At 51.7% G+C, this 21,423-nt stretch overlaps 2 protein-coding genes and 1 long non-coding RNA gene across 3 annotated transcripts; all 3 read right to left on the bottom strand.

Moving 5' to 3' along the window:
- Positions 1–3,804: 3,804 nt before the first annotated feature.
- Positions 3,805–6,903, bottom strand: Rps11 (ribosomal protein S11). The gene is made up of 5 exons (XM_013027748.1): positions 6,801–6,903; positions 6,172–6,303; positions 5,899–5,974; positions 5,510–5,639; positions 3,805–3,977 (listed from the first exon to the last, which is right to left on the bottom strand). The coding sequence occupies exons 1-5, from the start codon at positions 6,813–6,815 to the stop codon at positions 3,854–3,856; spliced, it is 477 nt and encodes a 158-aa protein (XP_012883202.1). The 5' UTR covers positions 6,816–6,903; the 3' UTR covers positions 3,805–3,853.
- Positions 6,904–9,480: 2,577 nt separating this feature from the next.
- On the bottom strand, positions 9,481–12,668 carry Rpl13a (ribosomal protein L13a). The gene is made up of 8 exons (XM_013027738.1): positions 12,583–12,668; positions 11,081–11,153; positions 10,797–10,862; positions 10,574–10,675; positions 10,300–10,385; positions 10,070–10,129; positions 9,681–9,803; positions 9,481–9,594 (listed from the first exon to the last, which is right to left on the bottom strand). Exons 1-8 carry the CDS (start codon positions 12,595–12,597, stop codon positions 9,508–9,510), a joined length of 612 nt encoding a protein of 203 aa, XP_012883192.1. The 5' UTR covers positions 12,598–12,668; the 3' UTR covers positions 9,481–9,507.
- Positions 12,669–13,780: 1,112 nt separating this feature from the next.
- LOC105994360 lies at positions 13,781–18,436 on the bottom strand. The gene is made up of 3 exons (XR_001175498.1): positions 18,257–18,436; positions 18,086–18,154; positions 13,781–14,002 (listed from the first exon to the last, which is right to left on the bottom strand). It is a non-coding gene; the product is annotated as an uncharacterized LOC105994360 (long non-coding RNA).
- Positions 18,437–21,423: the final 2,987 nt, after the last annotated feature.

The raw sequence follows: 21,423 nt of genomic DNA, 5'->3' as shown, positions 1-21,423 counted from the left end.
TTTTTTTCTTTTTGCTTATGTGGTGCTGAGGAATCGAACCCAGGGCCTCATGCATGCAAGGCACTCTACCACTGAGTCACCTTCCCAGCCCATGGAGATGGGAGTTTTATATCTCTACTACCCCTTTAAGATCAGAAAGGGCTGGTAGGAGGGGTGCCTGCCTGTCATTCCAGCTATTCCTAAGGCTGAGATCAGAGGATCAAAGCCAGCCAGGGCAGGAAAGTTTGTGAGATTCTTCTCTCTCTCTCTCTTTCCTCTCTCTCTTTCTTTCTCTCTCTCTCTCCCCTCCTACCTCCCCCCATCTCTTCCAGTCCTGGGGCTTGAACTTAGCCTGAGCACTATTTCTGGGCTCTTTTGCTTAAAGCTAGTGCTCTACCACTTTAAGCCACAGCGCCACTTCCTCTACTTCTGGTTTTCTGGTGGCTAATTAGAGATAAAAGTCTCAAGGATTTTCCTGCCCGGCTCAGAGCTACATTCTATCTTAAAACTCAACTTCCTGGATAGCAAGGATTACAGGGCATGCGCCACATGAGCACAGTTTCCATGAGACTCTTACCTTCACTAAACTACAAAAAAAAGAAAAGAAAAAAAAGCCAGAAGTGAAGCCAGGTTTGGGTGACTCACACCTATAACCCTAGCTACTCAGGAGGCTGAGATCTGAGGATCATGGTTTGAAGACAGCCCTGGCAGGAAATGCTGTGAGACTCCAATTAAAAAGTCAGAAGTGGAGCTGTGGTTAAAGTGGTGGAGTGCCAGCCTTGAGGGAAAAATTAAGTGACCCACTCAGGCCCTAAGCTCAAGTCCCAGGACTGGGGTGTGTGTGTGTGCATACTTGTGCAAGTGCACATGCACATGTGCGTGAGCACACACACACATACAGAGAACTTGAAGCCCTTGATTTCTTAGGCTGGAGCAGGTGACCATCTTTTAACCCTGAAAGAAGGATTAGAGCTTCAGATAAGCACATCCTAAGTAAATATCTCAAGAAAATCATCTGGTTCAAGTCACCCTTGGACTACATGCTTCAGTAAACATCTTCCAAAGGAATGCCTTTGACAGACTCAGCAACCTATGTCAATGAAGGAGACCTGGTCTCTGGAAATGGCAGAATTAGTGGTTTGGTTCTGAGAACATATGATATGATTAAAATTTTCATGTTTGTTTGGTTTTGGTTGGTTGTGGGGCTTGAACTCAGGACCTGGGCACTGTCCCTGAGCCTCTTTGTGCTAAAGGCTAGTGCCACAGAGCCATTTCCAGTTTTTGAGTGGTTAATTGGAGAGAAGAGTATCTCAGGGACTTTTCTGCCCAAGCTGGCTTCAAACAGCCATCCTCAGATCTCAGCCTCCCAAGTAGCTAGGATTACAGGCATGAGCTGCCAGTGCTGGCTCATGTTTATCTTTTTTTGTCCCTTGTCCCCACTTTGCCTATGCCAGTCCTGAGACTTGAACTCAGGGCCTGGGCGCTGTCCCTGTACTTTTGTGATCAAGGCTAGTGCTTTAGCACAGAACCACTTCCAGCTTCCACAGAACCACTTCCAGCTTTTTCCTGCCTTCTCTCTGTGCTTGGAGCTGGGTTGGCCATTCGTGAAGGAAAGACCCCACCCCAGCTGACTGGCCACACTCTCAGGCTCCCCAAGAGGAGGAGAAGGGCAGGGCTGTGTGCATAGTGCACAAGCTCAGCCTCTGTTTCTACTTCAAGGCAATTTGGTCAGAGCACTGCATCAAGGGCCAGTCCCTTCCCATGGACCCCATGGGCCCTGACCTGAAGGTGGAGGCCCAGGGGCAGCTGTGTTCCCAGGGCTGTCTCCTGAACATCTGCCCTTCCTCTGCACCTTCACAGCAGTGCCCCCTGTTGGCACCTGAGTGCCAACCACATCCTGATAGAACTTGTTCTGGGTCAGCCTCAGTTCTTTTATCTATGAAATGGGAGCAGTTACTGATCCCATTAGACAGGTGCTGGGGAGTCAAGGCCATGGGCTGAGAGACATACAGTGAATCAGAGAGATGCAGAGAGATCAGCCTGCTTCTTGGGCAGCCCCTTCCCACCAGCCAGGCTAGTGTGAATGTTCACAGAAACGTTGGGCTAGATCATCAGCTCTGAGAACAGACTTTGCTGCTGTAGCTTTGTGTGTGTGTGCATGCATCTGTGTGTATACCAGTCTTGGGGCTTGAATTCAGGGCCTGGGTGTTGATCCTGAGCTTTTCCTCTACCACTTTGAGCCAACAGCTCCACTTCTTGTTTTTTGGTGGTTAACTGGAAATACATCTTAACAGAATTTTCTGCTTGGGCTGGCTTTGAATGGTGATCCTCAAATCTCAGCCTCCTGAATAGCCAGGATTCCAGTAGTGAGCCACTAGTGTCTTACCTGGAGCTTGGTTAATTGAAGATGAGTGTCACAAACTTTCCCACCTGGTCTGGCTTCAAATTGCGATCCTCAGATCTCAGCCCACTTGAGTGGTTAGGATGACAGGTGTGAGCCACTGGCAACCGGCTCAGCTTCACTTTGTGTGTGTGTGTGTGTGTGTGTGTGTGTGCCTGTCCTAAGGCTTGAACTCAGGGCCCAGGTGTTGTCTGCAAGGATTGCAAGCATGAGCCACCGATGCCCAGCTTCAGGACTGTCCTCTAGGCAGGGTGAGGACCCCACCTCCACTGGGCAGGTGATGGAGCCCTTTTCCTAGGTCTTTGCAACCGGTCCTCCAGGCCTAATAGTGAGTGGAGGCCAGTGATCCTGCTACAACGGGCTGCCAAGGAGACGCCCCAACAACCACAGGGAGGAAATTGGGGAATAGAGCTGTTGTTGTAAACACAGGGCCGCACCCCAAACGGAAGCACCTGCTCTTTGGCCCTCCCTACAAATCCGACCCCCACTCTCTTAAGTAGGTACCCTGTCAGGTCTTCCTGCTGGGTGTCTCCCCCCATGCACAGGGCGGCACCCCCTGACCTGTCCCTGCCCCTTCCTGCCCCCTTTGATGCGGGCCCACTTCCTTTGGCAGGAACCCCCGCCCTCGCCTGCTGGTGAAAAGGCAGAGCCTGTGCTGCTGGGTGCGGCATCCCAGAGCAGTACCCCACACCTTCTCCTCACGGCCCTGTCTCCCAACCCTTGTACCAGTGCTGTGCTCAGACCCTGGTGCAGGCCTGGGGGGCAGGGACCTGGGGTCCCCTACACCATTGTACTCAGGAACCAAGGTACCGGGCTGCTGCTTCCAGCATCTTTCAAGTTCCGTGCAGATGTGGCTTGGACCATGCTTCTCAGGTACTCTCCTCCCTTAACTGCAGGGCTGGCACTCGGACCAGGGCTCTGTCTCCAGCCCAATCCCCTCTCCCCTCCCAGCAGTGGCTCTGTCCCTCCCTCTTCCCATGTGAGCAATCTGCCTTGGCAATAGAGTTGGGATCCAGACCAGCCCCTAGCTTGTGCTGGTACTGGGGCTTGAACCCAGGGCTCAGGTGATGCCCCTTCAGCTTATTTTTTGTTCAAGGCTGGTGCGCTGGCTTAATGTTAGCCACAGACACACTTTCAGCCTTTTATTTGGTGGCTAATTGGGTGAATCTCAAAACCATTCCCTCCCTGTGGGCCTCAGATCTTGGCTTCCAGTCGGTAGGATATTACAGGCGGGAGCCAGCTGTACCCAGTTGCAGTCCCTGGATTGAGGCAGCTGGTACAGAGGAGGAAGCATGGCACCAGGTAGTGGTCGTCTCAATTCAGGAAGACCAGAAACCATGCAGGCAAGGCAGCAGCTTAACCCAGGTGTTCATCTCCATGTGGGAGGAGCCGTTCACTGTTGATGTATAGAGACCAGGCTGGTCTGAGAGTGGAAAATGACTTTATTTGTTCTGGGGAGGGGGCAGTGTCATCTCAGAACTTCTGGAATTGCTTCTTGGTGCCAGCAGCCTTGGTGACCTTGAGCACGTTGAATCGCACAGTCTTGCTCAGGGGCCGGCACTCGCCCACGGTGACAATGTCGCCGATCTGGACGTCCCTGTGAAAGGACCATAGCAGTTGATACCCAGGAAAACCCTCTCAGTCCACAGGTTGAGGCGTTCCATCCTGGCTCAATCCCAGCCCCCAGGGCAACCTGCCCCCTAGTCCCTGATCTTACCATGGTCTTTCACTTGTGGTATCTACAGAGAACAGGCAGGGCAGGCCTCTTAGGGGGTCAGCTCCTCCTCCTCCAGCCTCACCTGTACCTCCTGGCAACTATGTCGAATGAGCTGGTGCTCTGTTCTAACTCACACAGCATAGGGATAAATTTTGTGCCAGGCACAGTGGCTACTTGGGAGGCAGAGACTAAGAATCACACTTCTAGGTTAACCCTGGGCAAAAATAACACCATCTCAACAAATCAGGGTGAGGGGATAGCCATGATGCCAGCTACACAGATGCTGGTCCAGGTTGGCTTGTGCAAAGAACAACAACAACAAAATCTAATCTAAAAAATAACTAAGGCAGGCCAGAGGCTGCTGGCTCACAACTGTAACTCTAAAGCCACTCAGGAGATTAAGATCTGAAGATCAAGGTTCAAAGTCAACCTGGGAAGTAAAGTCCATGAGAATTACACTTAAAGTAGTAGAGTACTTGCCTTGAGCACAAAACAGCTCAGGAACAGTACCCAGGCCCTGAGTTCAAGCTTCATGACTGACCTCCCCCAAAAACAAAACAACAACAAAAAAAACAGCCTCGGGCTGGGAAGGTGGCTCAGTGGTAGAGCACTTGCCTTGCATGCATGAGGCCCTGGGTTCGATTCCTCAGCACCACATAAGCAAAAAGAAAAAAAAGTTGGAAGTGGTGCTGTGGCTCAAGTGGTAGAGTGCTAGCCTTGAGCTGAAGAGCTGAGGGATAGCACCCAGGCCCAGAGTTCAGGCCCCACAACCAGACCTCCCCCCCCCCAAACACACAGCCTACAGTGTGATAGACACATAAAAGTGAGAAGCTGGGTGCCAGTGGCTCATGCCTGTAATCCTAGCTGCTCAGGAGGCTGAGATCTGAGGATTACATTGAAGCCAGCCCAGGCAGGAAGTCTATGAGCCTCTTTTGTTTCCAATAAACCACTCAGAAAACCAGAGGTGCTGTGGCTCAAGTGGTAGAATGCTGCCCTTGAGCTGAGGGACAGCGCCCAGCTCACCCAGAGTACAAGCCCCACAAAAACACAACAACATAATGTGAGGCCCTGACCCTGAGTTGGAACTTCAATGCCCTCACAGCAAGCCAAAATTGCAAAAGCAAAACAGAAGAAACTTGTCTGGCAGGGAACCAATGGCTCATGCCTGTAATCCTAGCTACTCTGGAGACTGAGATCTGAGGATTAGTTTGATACCAGCCCGGGTAAAGTGTGTGAGACTCTGACCACCAGAAATAACTAACGGAAGTGGCACTGTGGTTCAAGGTGTTAGAAGAAACAAAGAAACTCATCTGTTAGGATAACAGAGCAATGTGATACCAGAAATGTGAAGACAGTAGGGGCTTAATTCAATCTCAAGCTGCCCAGGCCTGGGCCACCTCCCCCATGCTCACCTGAAGCAGGGGGAAAGGTGCACAGACATGTTCTTGTGGCGCTTCTCGAAGCGATTGTACTTGCGGATGTAGTGGAGGTAGTCTCGGCGAATGACAATGGTCCTCTGCATCTTCATCTTGGTCACCACGCCTGCGGCAGGGGTCAGAGGGTACAGTTCAGGATTCCTGGGAAGTTAGCCAAGAAGCCCAAGAAAAGTTGCTAGGTGAGTGTTAGATAGGGTGGGATTATTTCCCAGAGGCCTGTTTCTGGCATCAGCCTTGCCAACTGTTTTTCTCAACAGTGCCTATAGTAGACATCTGAAGACCATCGTGAAAAAACATCCTGTGCCAGAGTCCTCTGAATCCTTCAACTGGGTCCCCAAGCCCCCCAGAATTAACTATTCACTCACCAGACAGGATCCGCCCTCGGATGGAGACATTACCGGTGAAGGGGCATTTCTTGTCAATGTAGGTGCCCTCAATGGCCTGAAAAGAGGGAGTGGAGGTAGGGAAGAGGACACTAGGACAAGCTTTCCTGAACAGGGGGAGGAGCCTGGCTTTCAAAGAAAAACTACAATTCCCAGCAGCCCAGGGCCAACCACTGTATCAGATGGGCAAACTGTGCTCAACACGTGGGCAAGAGCTTGGTAGTCATCTCCCTTCCCGGGGTCCTGGAACCGCACCTCTTTGGGTGTCTTGAAGCCTAGACCGATGTTCTTGTAGTATCGGGGGAGCTTCTCCTTGCCACTTTCTCCCAGCAGCACCCTCTTCTTATTTTGGAAGATGGTCGGCTGCTTCTGGTACGCACGCTCCGTCTACAGGGAAGAGGAAGGTAGCTAGCTGGTGAGGCTTGATCTTGGAGCAGACCCTCCATATCCGTCCTTCCCAAACGCCAGTCCTGGAGACCCAGCGCCCCCAAATCTTTCACTCAAAGACTAGGCCTAAAACGCGGGGTTAGTTCAGCTCACACGCCCCCACCTGCCCAACTCATCCCTGAGATCAGAGGCGCCCCGAGCGCTCGGCACCGCTTCCGGCCAGGACTGCCTTCCCGGCTCTGGGAACCCTGCTCGGGAGTCACATCCAACACCGGAGGGGCGCGTTTCAGCAGCAAGCCAGGCCTCCCCGGCCTCGGCCTCGGGAGCCAGGCCGCGGCGCAGGCCCTTCGGCATCCATCGCCGGGGCCCCACCACTTAGAAAACGCCAGCCTAGACTCGCCCGCCGCCGGAGTCAGGCCTAGGCAACTGGGGGTGCATGCAAGTGAACCCCATACAGCTGCCTGTTTCCCGAATCGGCCCCAGCCCCGAGCGCGTACCTGAATGTCCGCCATCTTCCCGGGCGCCTAGAAAAAAAAGAGAGCGACGCCGGCGTCCGGGTTTCCTTATGGACTACGCAGGGGCCGGAGAGGAAGTAGCGAGAGGGGCGGGATCTCTCTGGGCGGCACTTCCGTTATGACTGTGATCGACAGGGGGCCCCAACCAAGCACGCGGTCCAGTGACTGCATGTACGCGGCCATGATGGTGAACAGACTGAAAGGCGGGAAGCCGTACACAGGGTCTCGCGAGAATTCCATTCAGGTTAAGGAAGGTTTGGCTTATGTTATCACGAGATGACGCGGCGAGGCCATTCCGTGACCCAGAGGCATTACGTTCACACGGAAAGGGGAAACCGCATGGCTGAGTTCATGCCGGCTTCAAACCTGAAGGGGCGGCGGCCATCTTTCTTCAGGGCAAGCGGGTGTTCGGACCACGTGTAATTTTGTTATCTGGGTGGCTGCTTGGCTGCTTTAGGAAGCTAAACGACTGTGACTTCCCTCTGTTCCATTTTTATACCCCAGATGGCGATTCGTGCACCAAGGTCACTAGTCTGCTGCTATTCCATGTGTAAGAGCGCTACTAGAATTTACCACGGTGATGGTAATAGTCTGTATTTGCATGAGATTTAAACACGTAGCCATTGCACTCAGGACTTGTTTGGGGGGGCTTTTGTCGGCTCTGCGGCTTGAACTCAAGGCCTGGGCGTATTCCTGAGCTTTTCTGTTCAAGCACTTGAGTCACAGCTGCACTCCTTTTTGGAAATGAGTCCCACTGACTTTGCTGCCTTGGCTGGCTTCAAACCATGACCCTCAGATCTCAAGCTCCTGAGTAACTTAAGATTAATAGGCGTTAACCACTGGTGTCTGGCAGTTTTCATTTTTCCCCCCTGCCTTTCTATTGGAAACGTTGAATTTTATAAACTGTAGTAGCTTCCTAAGCTACTATTGGTCAAGAAAGCAATTTCTGGAGTAAACTGAATTTAGGAGTTGATTGTGCTTTATTAGCTCATGTTGGTTTTAGGAAGGGTGGATTTTACTGTTGCATTTTCATTGACAACATTCTAACCACCCCCATCTTATTAGTTGTGATTTCTAGGAAGAGGTTTGCTGAACCTGGCAGAAGATCCAAGAACAAGGCAAGCCTGCCTGGCATCCCTGGATACTCATCAGATGTCTCAAACCCTAAGAAGTTACTAGGAAAAATGGCTCAATCCTGTAATCCTAGCTCCTCAGAAGGCTGAGATCTGAGATTCAGTTCAAAGCCAGCTCCAGCATTCAGATCTCCTATAAACTTAGAAAAAGCAGGATGTAGCAGTGACTCTAATGAAGCCTTAGCCTTGAGCAGAGGTTAGGGACAGCAGCCTTACCGAGTTGAATGGTTTGGCTAAAAAAATGTAGTGTCCCGGTACCTTGTCTGGCCAGGGAGCAGCAAAGTTATCATTTCCCCTAGTTGCATTTTACAAAGTGCTCAAATAGCTGGTAGTTTTCATAAGGGGGGGGAAAAATCTTAAGGGCTGGGAAGGTGGCTCAGTGGTAGAGTGCTTGCCTTGCATGCATGAGGCCCTGGGTTCGATTCCTCAGCACCACATAAGCAGAAAAAAAACTGAAGTGGGGCTGAGGCTGCAGTGGTAGAACTCTAGCCTTCAGCTGAAGAGCTGAGGGACAACACCCAAGTTCAGGCCCCACCACCGACCAAAAGAAAATCTTAAAAGGCCCAAGGCTTTTCCATTTTTTCACAACCTTAAAAACCCAGAACTATTAGCTCTGCTATCACCAGCTGAAGAGCTGAGGGATAGTGCCCAGGCCCAAGAGAAAACAGTATTTGTGATCTAACATCTCTCATAGTTCTGCTCTTTCTTGCTATAACTCTTTGGGCTTTGACCATTTTCAACTTTTGTAACCTGGCCTCTCGCTTGCTGTGTAGGCACCTGGGCTACAATTTTGTTGCAGCTAGAGCACTTATTTTTTGGAGGTGGGGTGGATTATCTATGTGAACCAGTTTTGTACTGTTGCAGCACTGAGATTACAGGCAACAGGCACATACCACCATGCTCAGCTACTAAACCAGCTTTTTGCTGCAGGTGATGCCTTAACTTCGTAGTTGGCTCTAGTAACTGGCCCTTGGCAACCCAGTACCCTGCAGCTGAGTCAGAATGAGGTCTCATCACCCAGAAATTTAATAGTTCTCAGCCCCCTACTACATTTAACAGGGGTCCATTTCCACAGCAGACACATGCACACAATGGACACTTCAAAATAATTTATTTCTGATCACAAGAGGGAAACAGCAGAAGCAGGTAGGCAGGCCTTCACCTGGCTGTGGACTTAACTCCCTAGTAGGTTGGGGCCCCATTCAGACAGCTGCAGGGTATAAGGGGCCTCGGGCCTCATGGGCAGGGAGAGCCAGACAGGGAGGACTTCACTGCCTGGAAGCATCCAAGTACTTCCACCACTGCAACCAATTCGACCAGCTTGCTGTTCACTACAGTATCTTGCAATCATACCATAACCCAGGTCAGTCAGCAGTATAGGACCTGTTTAAAGGACTCACTGGCCCATAGCACCTGTTTTCTGTTGTCCCCACTTTCTAGGTCCCTGTTTGCCTATGGCACCAGGTCAGTGAGTGGGGTCCAGGTCCCCAACTTCCCAAGCACTATGAGGAAGGGCAGGAAGGCCAGGCATGAGGCATAAACAGTCTTTATTGGGCTCACACCAGGAGTCCATGGGTCTTGAGGACATCTGTGAACTTGTTGATTTTCTTCTCCAAGTTCTTTTCTGCCTGCTTGCGCAGTCTCTGTAGGACGAGGAAGGAGGTCAGTGGTTGGCACTTGGGACCCCTTCCCCAGGGTGTAGGTCCCAGAGGCACCGCCCTGTGCTCACCATCAGCTGCTTCTTCTTCCGGTAGTGAATCTTGGCCTTCTCCTTCCTCTTCTCCTCCAGGGTGGCTGTCACTGCCTGGTATTTCCAGCCCACCTCGTGAGCCAGGCGACCCAGGTAGGCGAACTGGGAGGAAGGGGGTTGTTAAGACAGGCAGCATCTCCACAGGGGAAGGAAACTGTTGTAGTGATGGGACTTCCCCCACCCTCAATCTCCCAACCAGCTGTTAGGAAATGTGACCATTCCCCTCTTGGCATCAGCTAAGCCTTTGGCATTATCGGCATTGCCCGCGGTGGCATCCGCAGACCATCGTGAGAAAAGACATCACTTGCCATTAGGGTCCTCACCGCCCTTTTCCCCCCCAAGCAGTACGTGGGTGACCTGGAACTCACCTTCCTCGTGGGCTTCAGTCTTAAGACCTTAAGGGCAGCAGGGACCACCATGCGCTTTTTCTGTTAAGAATAGAGACTTATAGAAGGGTGGAAGGGCTGGTGGGGAAAAGCTGTTGGGTATGGGGTGTCTCAGTGGATTTTATTTTTCATGAGGATCAAACAATGTAGGTAATTTGTCAACATCATAGACAAGAGTGCGTGGGCAGGCAGCCGGGGTCTGAGCCACTCACCTTGTCGTAGGGTGGTGGGATCCCATCGAACACTTTGAGGCGTTCCAGGGCAGCCTGGCCTCGCTTAGTCTTGTGGGGCAGCATGCCTGTGGGCAGAGGATGTCTGTCAGCACAGCTTCTGAGGCAGCCCTCCAGCATGGTGGGCTGAGGCGGCCTCAGATGGTAGTGCATGTGGAGTGGTCTCATGGTTGGGAAACTCGAACAGAGTGGGAGATGTTGTCATCATTGGCTGCCACCCATCCCCCTTTCTGCCCCTCCCTCAGGACCTGCTCACCTCGCACAGTCCGCCAAAAGATGCGGCTAGGGGCCCGGAAGTGGTAAGGGCCTCGGGAAGGGTTGGTGTTCATCCGCTTGCGGAGGAAGGCCAGGTACTTCACTGCAGGGAGGGAGAATGAGGAAGGACTGCCTGGTTCCCGAGGTCTCAGCAGCACTGCCACCCCACTGCCGTGATCGGTCCTGCAGGCTCTCCCCAGTCCTCTTCCCACGTCCTAACTTACACTTATTTCTGTAGAAATTCCCAGAAATATTGATGCCCTCACATCGTACAACCACCACCTTGCGGCCTAGATGGGGATGGAAGGAAGAGCAGGGTCAACCAGGGCTCGCCAGCTCAAGGACCCAAAATACTTTTGCCACTGAGGGTGGAAGGGAATGGCTGGCAGGTCTCAGAGCGGTGCATGGGGTTGATCTCATGGTCTTGAGACTCAAACGAAAGATGGTGATTGTTGCTCATCACTGACCTCCAGCTGTGTCCTGGAATGGGGCAGATGTGGACACTTACCAAGCAGCACTTGTTTGGCCACGATGGCTGCCAAGCGGCCCAAGAGATGGCCTCGGCCATCTAGCACTAGGACCTGTGGGAGAAAGATGAATGAGGTTAAGGATTAACAGGCTGACATGTCCACCCCCAAAACACCATCACTTTATGCTGCCCCTCACCCCAGCTGCTTCTCCCTAGCAGCTCAAAACAAGAGCAAGGCTAACCTATCAGCCTAGGGGTGGACTCCAAAATCCCCCTCACAGGTCATGGACTCCAAGATTATTTCTGTACACACTACATCTCCGATCCTTAAGCCACCTAATACCCTTCATGTGTAAGACGTACTTTATGTTATGTCCTGCATTTCTTCGGGTCTCAAGCGGTCCTCCTGCCTCAGCCTCCCCGGTAGCTGGGATTATTGGCACAAGCCACCACACCTGGTGCTATCCTAAATTTCTTAACAAGAAATTTAACAAGCATTTAAGGTGGGAGAAGATGAGACTAGTCAAAACGCCCACCCTGGGCCTGAATCCCTAGGTCATATGCTGAAGCACAGATCCTCAGCTTCAGAGGGACGATCAGAAGCCCACCTTAATACAATGGGATGTGGACTGTTACATACCGTGAGTAACACAGTATACTCTGTGCAACTCACTATATACGGTAATTGATGGACTATGGCAAGTAGATCTCACGCTTTCTAAAACACCTATGAGGCAGTGGAATACCCCATGCAAATTTAAACATTTTACCCCGCCTTAAAAACTCTCCAGTCAGGGTGTGGTGGCGCATGCCCATATTCCCAGCGTTCAGGAGGCTGAGGCTGACAATCCAAAGTCGGACACCCTGGGCCACGGTGAGACTCCATGTCAAAAATAGAGGTGGGGGATTCACTCCCTCAAGCTGATCCCTCCCCCCATCTAAAACGAGGCTAGCCATTGAATGAGCACTATATCCGCGCTAGAGGGAGACTCTCAAGCTGACTCTATCCCACTTGTCTAGATTCCCCTCCACCCCCCCCACTCAAAAACGTGGGAGACGCAGAGAACCCATCCCAGGTGCAGCCTCGCCTCACACACAATCGACGCCGCTGGGACGAGGGGAACTGGGGTGCGCCGAGGGCGCCCGGCCAGCCGCCCGAGTCTTCGCAAACTTAACTGTTTCGCCTTTTGCCCCAACGTCAGCCCGATCATCGGTCTAAGTTCAGCCCAAACGTCACCCTAAGTCCTGCCAACGTTACCCGGCAAAGATTGGAAGTAAAAACCTTTTCCGGTGCTGGAAACCCACACCCCTCACCTCGGAAAGGAACAAAAAGCCGCGTCCTTGCCATTTCCAGAACCATAAAGCCGGCCACGGTTTTCTATGGCCACGCTTGGTTCCCCTTATGCCAAAACAGCTCCATGCTGATTACTTGTCAACTTTAGGCTCCATCGTACACGTGGAAGGGAGTCGGAAGCCCCAGCTCGGCTCTCGCCCCGACCCTGCCCGACCCCACGCCGCCCCGGCCGGCACAGAGCACCAACCTGCCCCTCCGCCATCTTCGGCAGCCGCCTGGAAAAGGAAGAAGTATTGGCGCAGGGTTTCTTATCCCTTGCTGCAGGGGCGGAGGAAGTGCTACAGCCCGAGCCGCGTGACGAGCTCTCCTTCTTCTCATTGGTCGAAGGTTTTGGCGCGTGCGCAGTTTTGCCCCGCTGGAAGGCGGGTTTTTTTCTAACTGTCCAATCCAGTGTACTCTGGTGGAATCTGGGCGGGGCGAGGGAAGGTCACATGGGTCTTCCGGAGGCCCGGCGGGGACGGTTGCCGTACAATGGATCTCCGTCCGTGTGCGGTCGTCCCCGCCCGGGAAGAAGGGCAGCGCCATGACCCCCGCGGGACTCCGACCGAAGGCTGCAGGGCATGCGGTGGCCCGCAGAGGGCGAGCCCCGCGTAAACCCCGTCTGTAAAGCAGGTGGAGGTGCGGGACCCAGTGCGAGTTCGACGAGCGGTACATGAATGACTTCCCCGCAAGAAGCTTTTCTCTTGTGCGGCTCTCAGTGTTTGATTTGCTTGTTCCTCGCCCCCTTCGGCCCCCCCGCCTGTCCTGAGGCTTGAACTCAGAGCCTGCGTGCTGTGCCTTGAGTTTTTTCACTCAAGGATAGCACTCTACCATTTGAACCACAGCTCCACTTCCGGCTTTTTGCTGGTTCTCACGTACTTTTCTTATCCGAGGTGGCTTTGAACCACCGTGATCCTTAGATCTCAGCCTCCTGAGTGGCTGGGATGACGGGCGTGAGCCACCGGTTTCCTGCTTTGGCGGTGTCCTTTCCCCTGGGATATTCTCCCTGCTCCCATCTTTCTTCCCAGAGCTGTGTTGGCAAAATCCGATGTCCTATGGCTCAAGAGTCCCGTCCTCTAGAGAAAGTCAGCCTGCCTGATCTGTCCCGGCCTGGGTGAATGACTCCTGGGGCTTCCACACTGTGTAACCTTCACTACAGCATGTGGCATCCTGTTCTGAGAGTCCAGAATATTCTTCAAAGACCAGGAGTCCAAGGAGGACTGAGGTGCTTCTGCCTCCCATTTGGGTCCTAGCTATGCCCAGATCTAGGCCCAGGACATTCCTCCCCCTCCCCCCACACCTTACCCAGGAGGCCTCAGAAAACATTGCATTAACTGAAAAATGGAAAGCTGTTCACTGCACTGTTCACACCCTGCCCCGTCCACACACAGGCTGCACAGAGCTGGTAGAAAATAATGATTTATATACAAGTTCATTGAGACAAGGGCTTTGTACAGAGGTGGGGAAGGAGGGTGAGGGCTGGGTTGGGACATTTTGTCCATGTTGGGGGGACGGGCAGTGTGGGCAGCCCAGCCAGGGAAAAGACCAGCCTGCAGCCAGCTTCCTTTGTGTCCTGGCAGTGTGTCCTCTGGCAGGTTTCTCCTCTTGCTGGGCCCCAGTGCCTTTGCCTGACACGTTGGATGAACAAATGTTACTCTTATGAGGTTATTAAAAGCTTGGTAGAAGCTAAGTGATGGTGGCTCACGCCTGTAATCCTAACTACTCGTAAGGAGACAAATCTGAAGATCATGGTTCAAAGTCAGCCTGGGCAGAAAAGTCCTTGGAGACTCTTTTTTAATTTTTTTTGGGGGGGTCCGGTCGTGGGGCTTGAACTCTAGGCTTGGGTGCTGTTCCCCAGCTCTTCAGCTCAAAGCTAGTGCTCTACCACTTCAGCCACAGCTCCACTTCCGGCTTTTTTTTCCTGTTTATGTGGTGCTGAGGAATCGAACCCAGGGCCTCATGCATACAAGGCAAGCGCTCTACCACTGAGCTACCTTCCCTCCCCCATGGAGACTCTTATCTCCAGTAAACTGCTCAGAAAGAGTCAGAAGTGGGGCTATGGCTCAAGTGGTAGAGCTCTAGCATTGAATACAAAGAGGCTCAAGGACAACATCTAGGCTCTGAGCTCAAGCCCCAGGACTAACAAAAAAAATCATCACACAAAAGAGGGAAAGTCTGAAGTTCAATATGTCTCTAAAAAGAAAAGAAACAACATGGTTATTGAGAGTGGGAAGACTGGCTAGACAGAAACAAGAGTGGAAAATGGGAAATAACAATGGAGTTTTGTTTTCCTGCTTATGAGACAGGGTCTCCTTATGTAGCCCAAGCTGGCCTTAAGCTTCAGATCCTTTTGTCCTCAGACTCCTGAGTGATGAGATTATAGGCATGTAGCTCCATGCCCAGCTGAGAACTTTGTATTTGTGTGGGCATGTGTCAGTGTCAGTTCTAGGGTTTGAATTTAGGGCCAGTTCTGCTCAGTTCTGGTATTCTATTGCTTGAGCCTCAGTTCATTTCCAACTCCCCCCCCCCCCCGGCAGGGGAGGGATTACTGATCCTGTGCTTAAACTTATGGCTTGGGTTCTGTCCTTGAGTTTTTTGTTTGTTTGGTTGTTTTTTTTTTGCCAGTCCAGAGGCTTGAACTCTAGACCTAGGTGCTGTCTGTGAGCTCCTTTCATTCAAGGCTAGCACTCTAGCACTTGAGCCACAGTACCACTTCCAGCTTTTTCTGTGATTAATTGATGATCCTTAGATCTCAGCCTCTAGAGCAGCTAGGATTACAGGAATGAGCCACCAGAGTCTGGCTCCTTGAGCTTTTCTGCGTAAAGCTCGTGCTCTATCCCTTGAACCACAGCTCCAGTTCAAGCTTTTGTGATGTTTAATTGGAGCTAAGAATCTCATGGGTTTTCTTATCTGGGCTACCTTTGAAGTTCAATCCTCAGATCTAAGCCTCCAGAATACCTAAGATTACAGGTGTGAGCTACTGGTCCCCAGCTCATTTCTAGCTTTTTAAAAAGTCCATTGGAGGGCTGGGAAGGTGGCTCAGTGGTAGAGTGCTTGCCTTGCATGCATGAGGCCCTGGGTTCAATTCCTCAGCACCACATAAGCGAAAAGAAAAAAGCCGGAAGTGGTGCTGTGGCTCAAGTGGTAGAGCGTTAGCCTTGAGCTGAAGAGCTGAGGGACAGCGCCCAGACCCAGAGTTCAGGCCCCACAACCGGACCCCCCAAAAAAAATTACATATATAAAAAGTCCATTGGAGTTAAGAGTCTCTGGGATTTGTCTACCAGGGTTGGCTGTGATCCTCAGATCTCTGCCTCCTGAGTAAACAGGATTACAGGCTTGAGTCACCAGGGCTGGGCTTGAGAAGTATCTTTTGTTTGGTTTTTTGGAAATGGGGCTTGAACAATGGGTCTGGGTGTTGTCCCTGAGCTCTTCAGCTCAAACCGAGTGCTCTACCACTGGAGCCATAGCGCTACTTCTGATTTTCTGAGGATTCATTGGAGATAAGGGTCTCATGGCCAGGTGCCGGTGGCTCACGCCTGTAATCCTAGCTACTCAGGAGACTGAGCTCTGAGGATCGAGGTTCAAAGCCAGCCTAGGCAAGAAAGTCCCTGAGACTTTTATCTCCAATTAACCACCAGAAAAAACAAACAAACAAATGAAGTGGCGCTACGGCTCAAGCAGTAGAGGGCTAGCCTTGAGCTGAAGAGCTGAGGGACAGCCGGGCGGGCGCTTGTAGCTCACGCCTGTGATCCTAGCTACTCTTATCTCCAATAAACCACTAGAAAACTGGAAGTGGTGCTGTGGCTCAAGCGGTAGAGTGCTTGCCTTAAGCTGAAGAGCACAGGGACAGCGCCCAAGCCCAGAGTTCAAGCCCTGTGACCGACAAAAACAAAACAAGACAGAGTGTCTTGGACTTCCTGCTTAGGCTGGCTTTGAATCACAATCCACAGATCTCAGCCTCCTGAGTAGCTAAGATTACAGGCATGAGCTACCAGTGCCCTTTGAGAAGTGTTTTTGTTAGACTCATCTGGTCCTGGAAACCTAGCATTTCCACACCTATTTACATTCTTTTCACCCCCCCCCACACACCTCCCATGGCTCCTCCACCCCCCACACCTCCATCATGGGGCTTGAACTCAGGGCCTGGGTGCAGTCCTTGAAAGGAGCTCTTTTGCTCAAGGTAGTGCTCTACCACTTTGAGCCCTAGCTCTACTTCTGGTTTTCTGGTGGTTAATTGGACTTACCTACCAGGGCTGGCTTTAAATCACGATCCTCAGATCTCAGCCTCCTAAGTAGCAAGGATTACAGGCCTGAGCCACCAGCACCTGGTCTCCCATGGCTTATATCCTTGTGTCAGTAGCTGAAGTTACTTGAACACCTTGAATTATGCCATCCTAGAGGCTCAGCTAAGACCATTCCCTCTGGAATCCCAGGTCGTTCCTGCCCCCAGGGGGCTACTCTGTCCTGGCCCACAGACTCCTGCATCTCCCAGGGTCCCTCATTCCCTCAGCCAACCCCCCTGCCTGGTATTACTCCTCCTCTGGGACCCCCACTGGCCAGGCTGTCACTGAGCCACACCCATGGTGATCAGTGCCAACTCTATTAAAACCAGCAGCAGCGCACCAGATGCTGGTGACTCACGCTTGTCATCCTACGCTCAGAAGGCTGAGATCTGAAGGTAGTAGTTCAAAATCAGCTTGAGCAGGAAAGTCCAAGGGACTCACAGCTCCAATTAACTACCAAAAAGTTAGAAATGGAGGTGTGGCTCAAGTGGTAAGAACACCAGCCTTGAACAAAAAAGCTAAAGGATAGCACCCAGGCTCTGAATTCAGACAAAAATCAAAGCAGAGCTGGGTGCCGGTGGCTCACGCCTGTAATCCTAGCTACTCAGGAGGCTGAGATCTGAGGATCGAGGTTCAAAGCCAGCCGGGGCAGGAAAGACCGTGAGACTCTTATCTCCAATAATCTACTAGAAAACTGGAAGTGGTGCTGTGGCTCAAAAAGTAGAGGGCTTGCCTTGAGCTGAAGAGCTGAGGGACAGCGCCCAAGACCAGAGTTCAAGCCCCACAACCAGAAAGAAAAATAAATAAAAGCCGGGTGCTGGTGGCTGAAAACTGTCATCCTAGTGACTCAGGAGGCTGAGATCTGAGGATCATGGCTCGAAGCCAGCTTGGGCAGGAAAGTCCCATGAGAGTCTTATCTCTAATGAATCACTAGAAATCCAGAAGTAGTGCTGTGGTTCAAAGTGATAGAGCACCAGCCTTGAGCAAAAGAGCTCAGGAACAGCACCCAGGCTCTTGAGTTCAAGCCCATGACTAATAAAAAATAAAAATCAAAAATCTCACTCCAGGCTTTTGTTTTTGGCCAGTCCTGGGGCTTGAACTCAACCAGGGCACTGTCCCTGAGCTTCTTTTGCTCAAGGCTAGCACTCTACCCTTTGAGCGACAGCTCCATTTCAGGCTTTTTTCTGTGTATGTGGTACTGAGGAATGGAACCCAGGGCTTCATGCATGCTAGGCGGGCACTCTACCACTGAGCCACCTTCCCAGCCCTCACCCCAGGTTTTCTAGTTCTCCCCCAACCTCTTCTTTGGCCCAGAGGGGCATTTTCCTCACTGTCTCGGCCCCTCCCCTGCCAGCGGCTCTCCTGTCTCCACAGAGCCTCAACACTGCCCACACCCCGTGCACGGCCCTGGCCTCTGTGAGGACTCACCAAGATGAGGCTGTGGCCAGGTCATCGCTCCTGCAGCAGTGTATCCTGAGGGCGGGGGGCAGGGGGCAGCTGTGGCCCCCACAGGATCAGCCTCAGGCAGGGCAGGGCCTCCAAGCCACCACAGTCCCTTGTAACCACCACCTCCAGGCTCTGCCTGCCTGGCTGGCTCACCTGCTCCGCAGGGTGGGGCAGTGCCCTTGCCAGCCTCTGCCAGCGTAGGTACCAGGCAGTGGCCAGCAGCAGCAGGAGGGCAGCGGGCAGCAGCAGCAGGAGCAGCAGCAAGGAAGGCTGGGAGGCGGGCAGTGCTGTCCCCTCCAGGGCCCCGGGAGTCGGGGGCAGCAGGGTGGAGGAGTCTGGGGAGACAGAGGAAGCTGGGTAACCAAGGAGGAGAAAGGGCCTCGTCAGGGAGGGTAAAGGAGGCCTGTCTGGGGTTCACGGTGACCTCACTTGGCTTCTGGCCTCTCTCTAATTTGTTTTCCTCATCTGCAGTAAAAGCTGGGTATAGTAGTAGACATCTGTAGTCCCAGCAAGTTCCAGGCCAGCCTGGAGTAGGCCCAGAGTTCAAGCCCCACAACTGACAAAAAGAAAAAAAAAGTCCAGGGAATATACAATGTGTTTAGAAGACTTGGAACACAAAGGGATTATATTTTAGTTTGAATCCACCAAGTTTAACGACTTCTAGTGTTTGCCGGGGTTTGTCTTTTTTCTCCCTGTAGTAGGTGAGCTTTGTGCAGGAACAGGTGGTCACTTGTCTGGTTTACTGTCTGCCAGGACTGCAGTGAGTGTACAGACAGATCATCCACAGCTCACAGAGCCTCTGTGCACAGCAGAGCTGCTCCACAGCCTCAAGGGTGTGTGTGTGTGTGTGTGTGTGTGTGTGTACACGCATGCCAGCACTGGGGCTCAAACTCAGGGACTTGTGCTCTGTTTTAGCTTTTTCACTCAAGGCTAATGCTCCTCTTTGGGCTTCTTGCTGATTCATTGGCGATCAGGGTGCCCTGGAGTCCTTGAGTAGCTAGGATTTCTAGCTGTGAGCCACTGGCACCTAACTCCTATTTTCTTTTCCTTTCTTTCTTTTTGAGCCAAGGTCTTAGCGTGTTAAGAAGCCTCCCATAGAACTCGGGCTCAAGGGAGCACTTGCCTCCCTTTCCCCAGTAGGTGGAGTTATAAGCATGGTTCACTAGATCATGTTTGAAAGTACTGAGTATAAAATGGGTGTGGTGGCACATGGCTGTAATCCCAGGATGGAAGAGTTCAAAGCCAACCTGGGCTAAGTAGGAAATTGGAGAGCAGCCTAGACTTGAGAAATAAAAAACACCAATATAGAGAGAGAGCTAGATACTGGAGATAGGTAATATGTTGAAAGGTACTCTTTTGGGGATACTGCATTCCATAACATGTGAATGGAGATACAGGCTGGGGGGCAGTAGAGTGCTTGCCAGGCAGGTGAAAGAAAATTAGGAAAGATGGGAAGAGAAAAAGAGTCAATTTAAAATCACTGCAATGAAGTTCAACAACATAATTACAGGGAAGAGGACAGCGGTTCTCAGGGCTCAGAGATGGCGACTGTGGCAGGTGGTTTGCAGTGATGGCACAAAGTCTCTGGATCCTGAAGGGGACCCCACCAACCTGGGTAGAAGGCAAGACTGCCTGGGACACACACACACACACTGCAATGGGTTACTGTCTCCCCTCATAAGACACTGGCTGTTGGTGTGCTGACACTTGCCTATGATTTCAGCGCCGGGTAGGCTGAGGCAGGTGGATGGATAGAGAGTTTGAGACTGGCCTGGGCCACACAGCAGGATCCAGTCTTAAAAAACAACAGAAGGCCAAAGCCGATGGCTCACACCTATCATCCTAGCTCCTCAGGAGGCTGAGATCTGAGGATTGTAGTTCAAAGCCAACCTGGGCAGGAAAGACCATGAGACTCTTTATCTCCAATGAACCAGCAGAAAACCGTAAGTGGTGCTATGGCCCAAATGGTAGAGCACTTGCCTTGAGCTGAAGAGCTCAGAGATAGCACCCTGGTCCAGAGTTCATGCCCCCACGACCAACAAAAAACAAACAGGAAAGTTGATGAGCAAAGACCGAGATCATATGACCGGAAAGATGGCTGTCTATAAGCCAAGAGAAACATAGCTCTGGCTGACAGAAAAACCATGTACTTGACCTTGTCTGGGGGAGTCTACTGCTTTCTGTGGTTTAGGTCACAGGTTTGTAAGATTTTGTTAGAGCAGCAGCAGCAAACTAATACACAAGTGGACAACAAGAATTGTTACACCTGAGTAAAGCTTGTGGACAGGACCCTTGTCAGGTTCCTGCTTTGGTTAATTTCTATACTTTGGTTAATTTAAGAAAATGAGGCTTAGCTGAGCACCGGTGGCTCACGCCTGTAATCCTAGCTACTCAGAAGGCTGAGATTTGAGGATCGTGGTTCAAAGCCAGCCCGGGCAGGAAAGACCGTAAGACTCTTATCTCCAATAAAGCACTAGAAAACCAGAAGTGGCACTGTGGCTCAAGTGGTAGAGCACTAGCCTTGAGCTGAAGAGCTGAGGGACAATGCCCAGGCCCAGAGTTCAAGCCCCATGACTGACAAAAAAAAAAGAAAGAAACTGAAGCTGGTGGGGCACTGGTGGCTCATGCCTGTCAGCCTAGCTACTCTACTCAGAAGGCTGAGATCTGAGGATCGCAGTTCAAAGCCAGCTGGGGCAGGAAAGTCCATGAAACTCATCTCCAATAACGCACCAGAAAAGCAGAAGTGGTGCTGTGGCTCAAGTGGTAGAGCGCTTGCCTTGAGCTGAAGAGCTGAGGGACAGCGCTCAGGCTCAGAGTTCAAGCCCCTCGATCAACAAAAGGAAAAGAAAAGAAAAAAAAAACTGAGGCTGAAAATGAGGGAGAGAGTAACACTGTTTGGAAAGAAATGTGTTACCCGGGCGCCGGTGGCTCACGTCTGTAATCCTAGCTACTCAGGAGGCTGAGATCTGAGGATCGAGGTTCAAAGCCAGCCTGGGCAGGAAAGTTCGTGAGACTCTTATCTCCAATAAACCGCTAGAAAACCAGAAATAGTGCTGTGGCTCAAGCGGTAGAGCGCTCGCCTTTAACTGAAGAGCTGAGGGATAGCACCCAATCCCAGAGTTCAAGCCCCACGACAAAAAAAAAAAAAAAGAAATGTGCTCATTACCTTACACATGTAAATGTAACCCCTCTGTACATCACCTTTATAATAAAAGGGCTGGGAGAGTGGCTCAGTGGTAGAGCGCTTGCCTTGCATGCATGAGGCCCTGGGTTCAATCCCTCAGCAGCACATAAGCAGGAAAAGCCAGAAGTGGTGCTGT

Source organism: Dipodomys ordii, unplaced genomic scaffold (genome assembly GCF_000151885.1).
Source record: "Dipodomys ordii isolate 6190 unplaced genomic scaffold, Dord_2.0 Scaffold105, whole genome shotgun sequence".
NCBI lineage: Eukaryota > Metazoa > Chordata > Mammalia > Rodentia > Heteromyidae > Dipodomys > Dipodomys ordii.
Note: the sequence above shows the minus strand (reverse complement) of the source record. Positions and strands in the feature narration are given on the sequence as shown.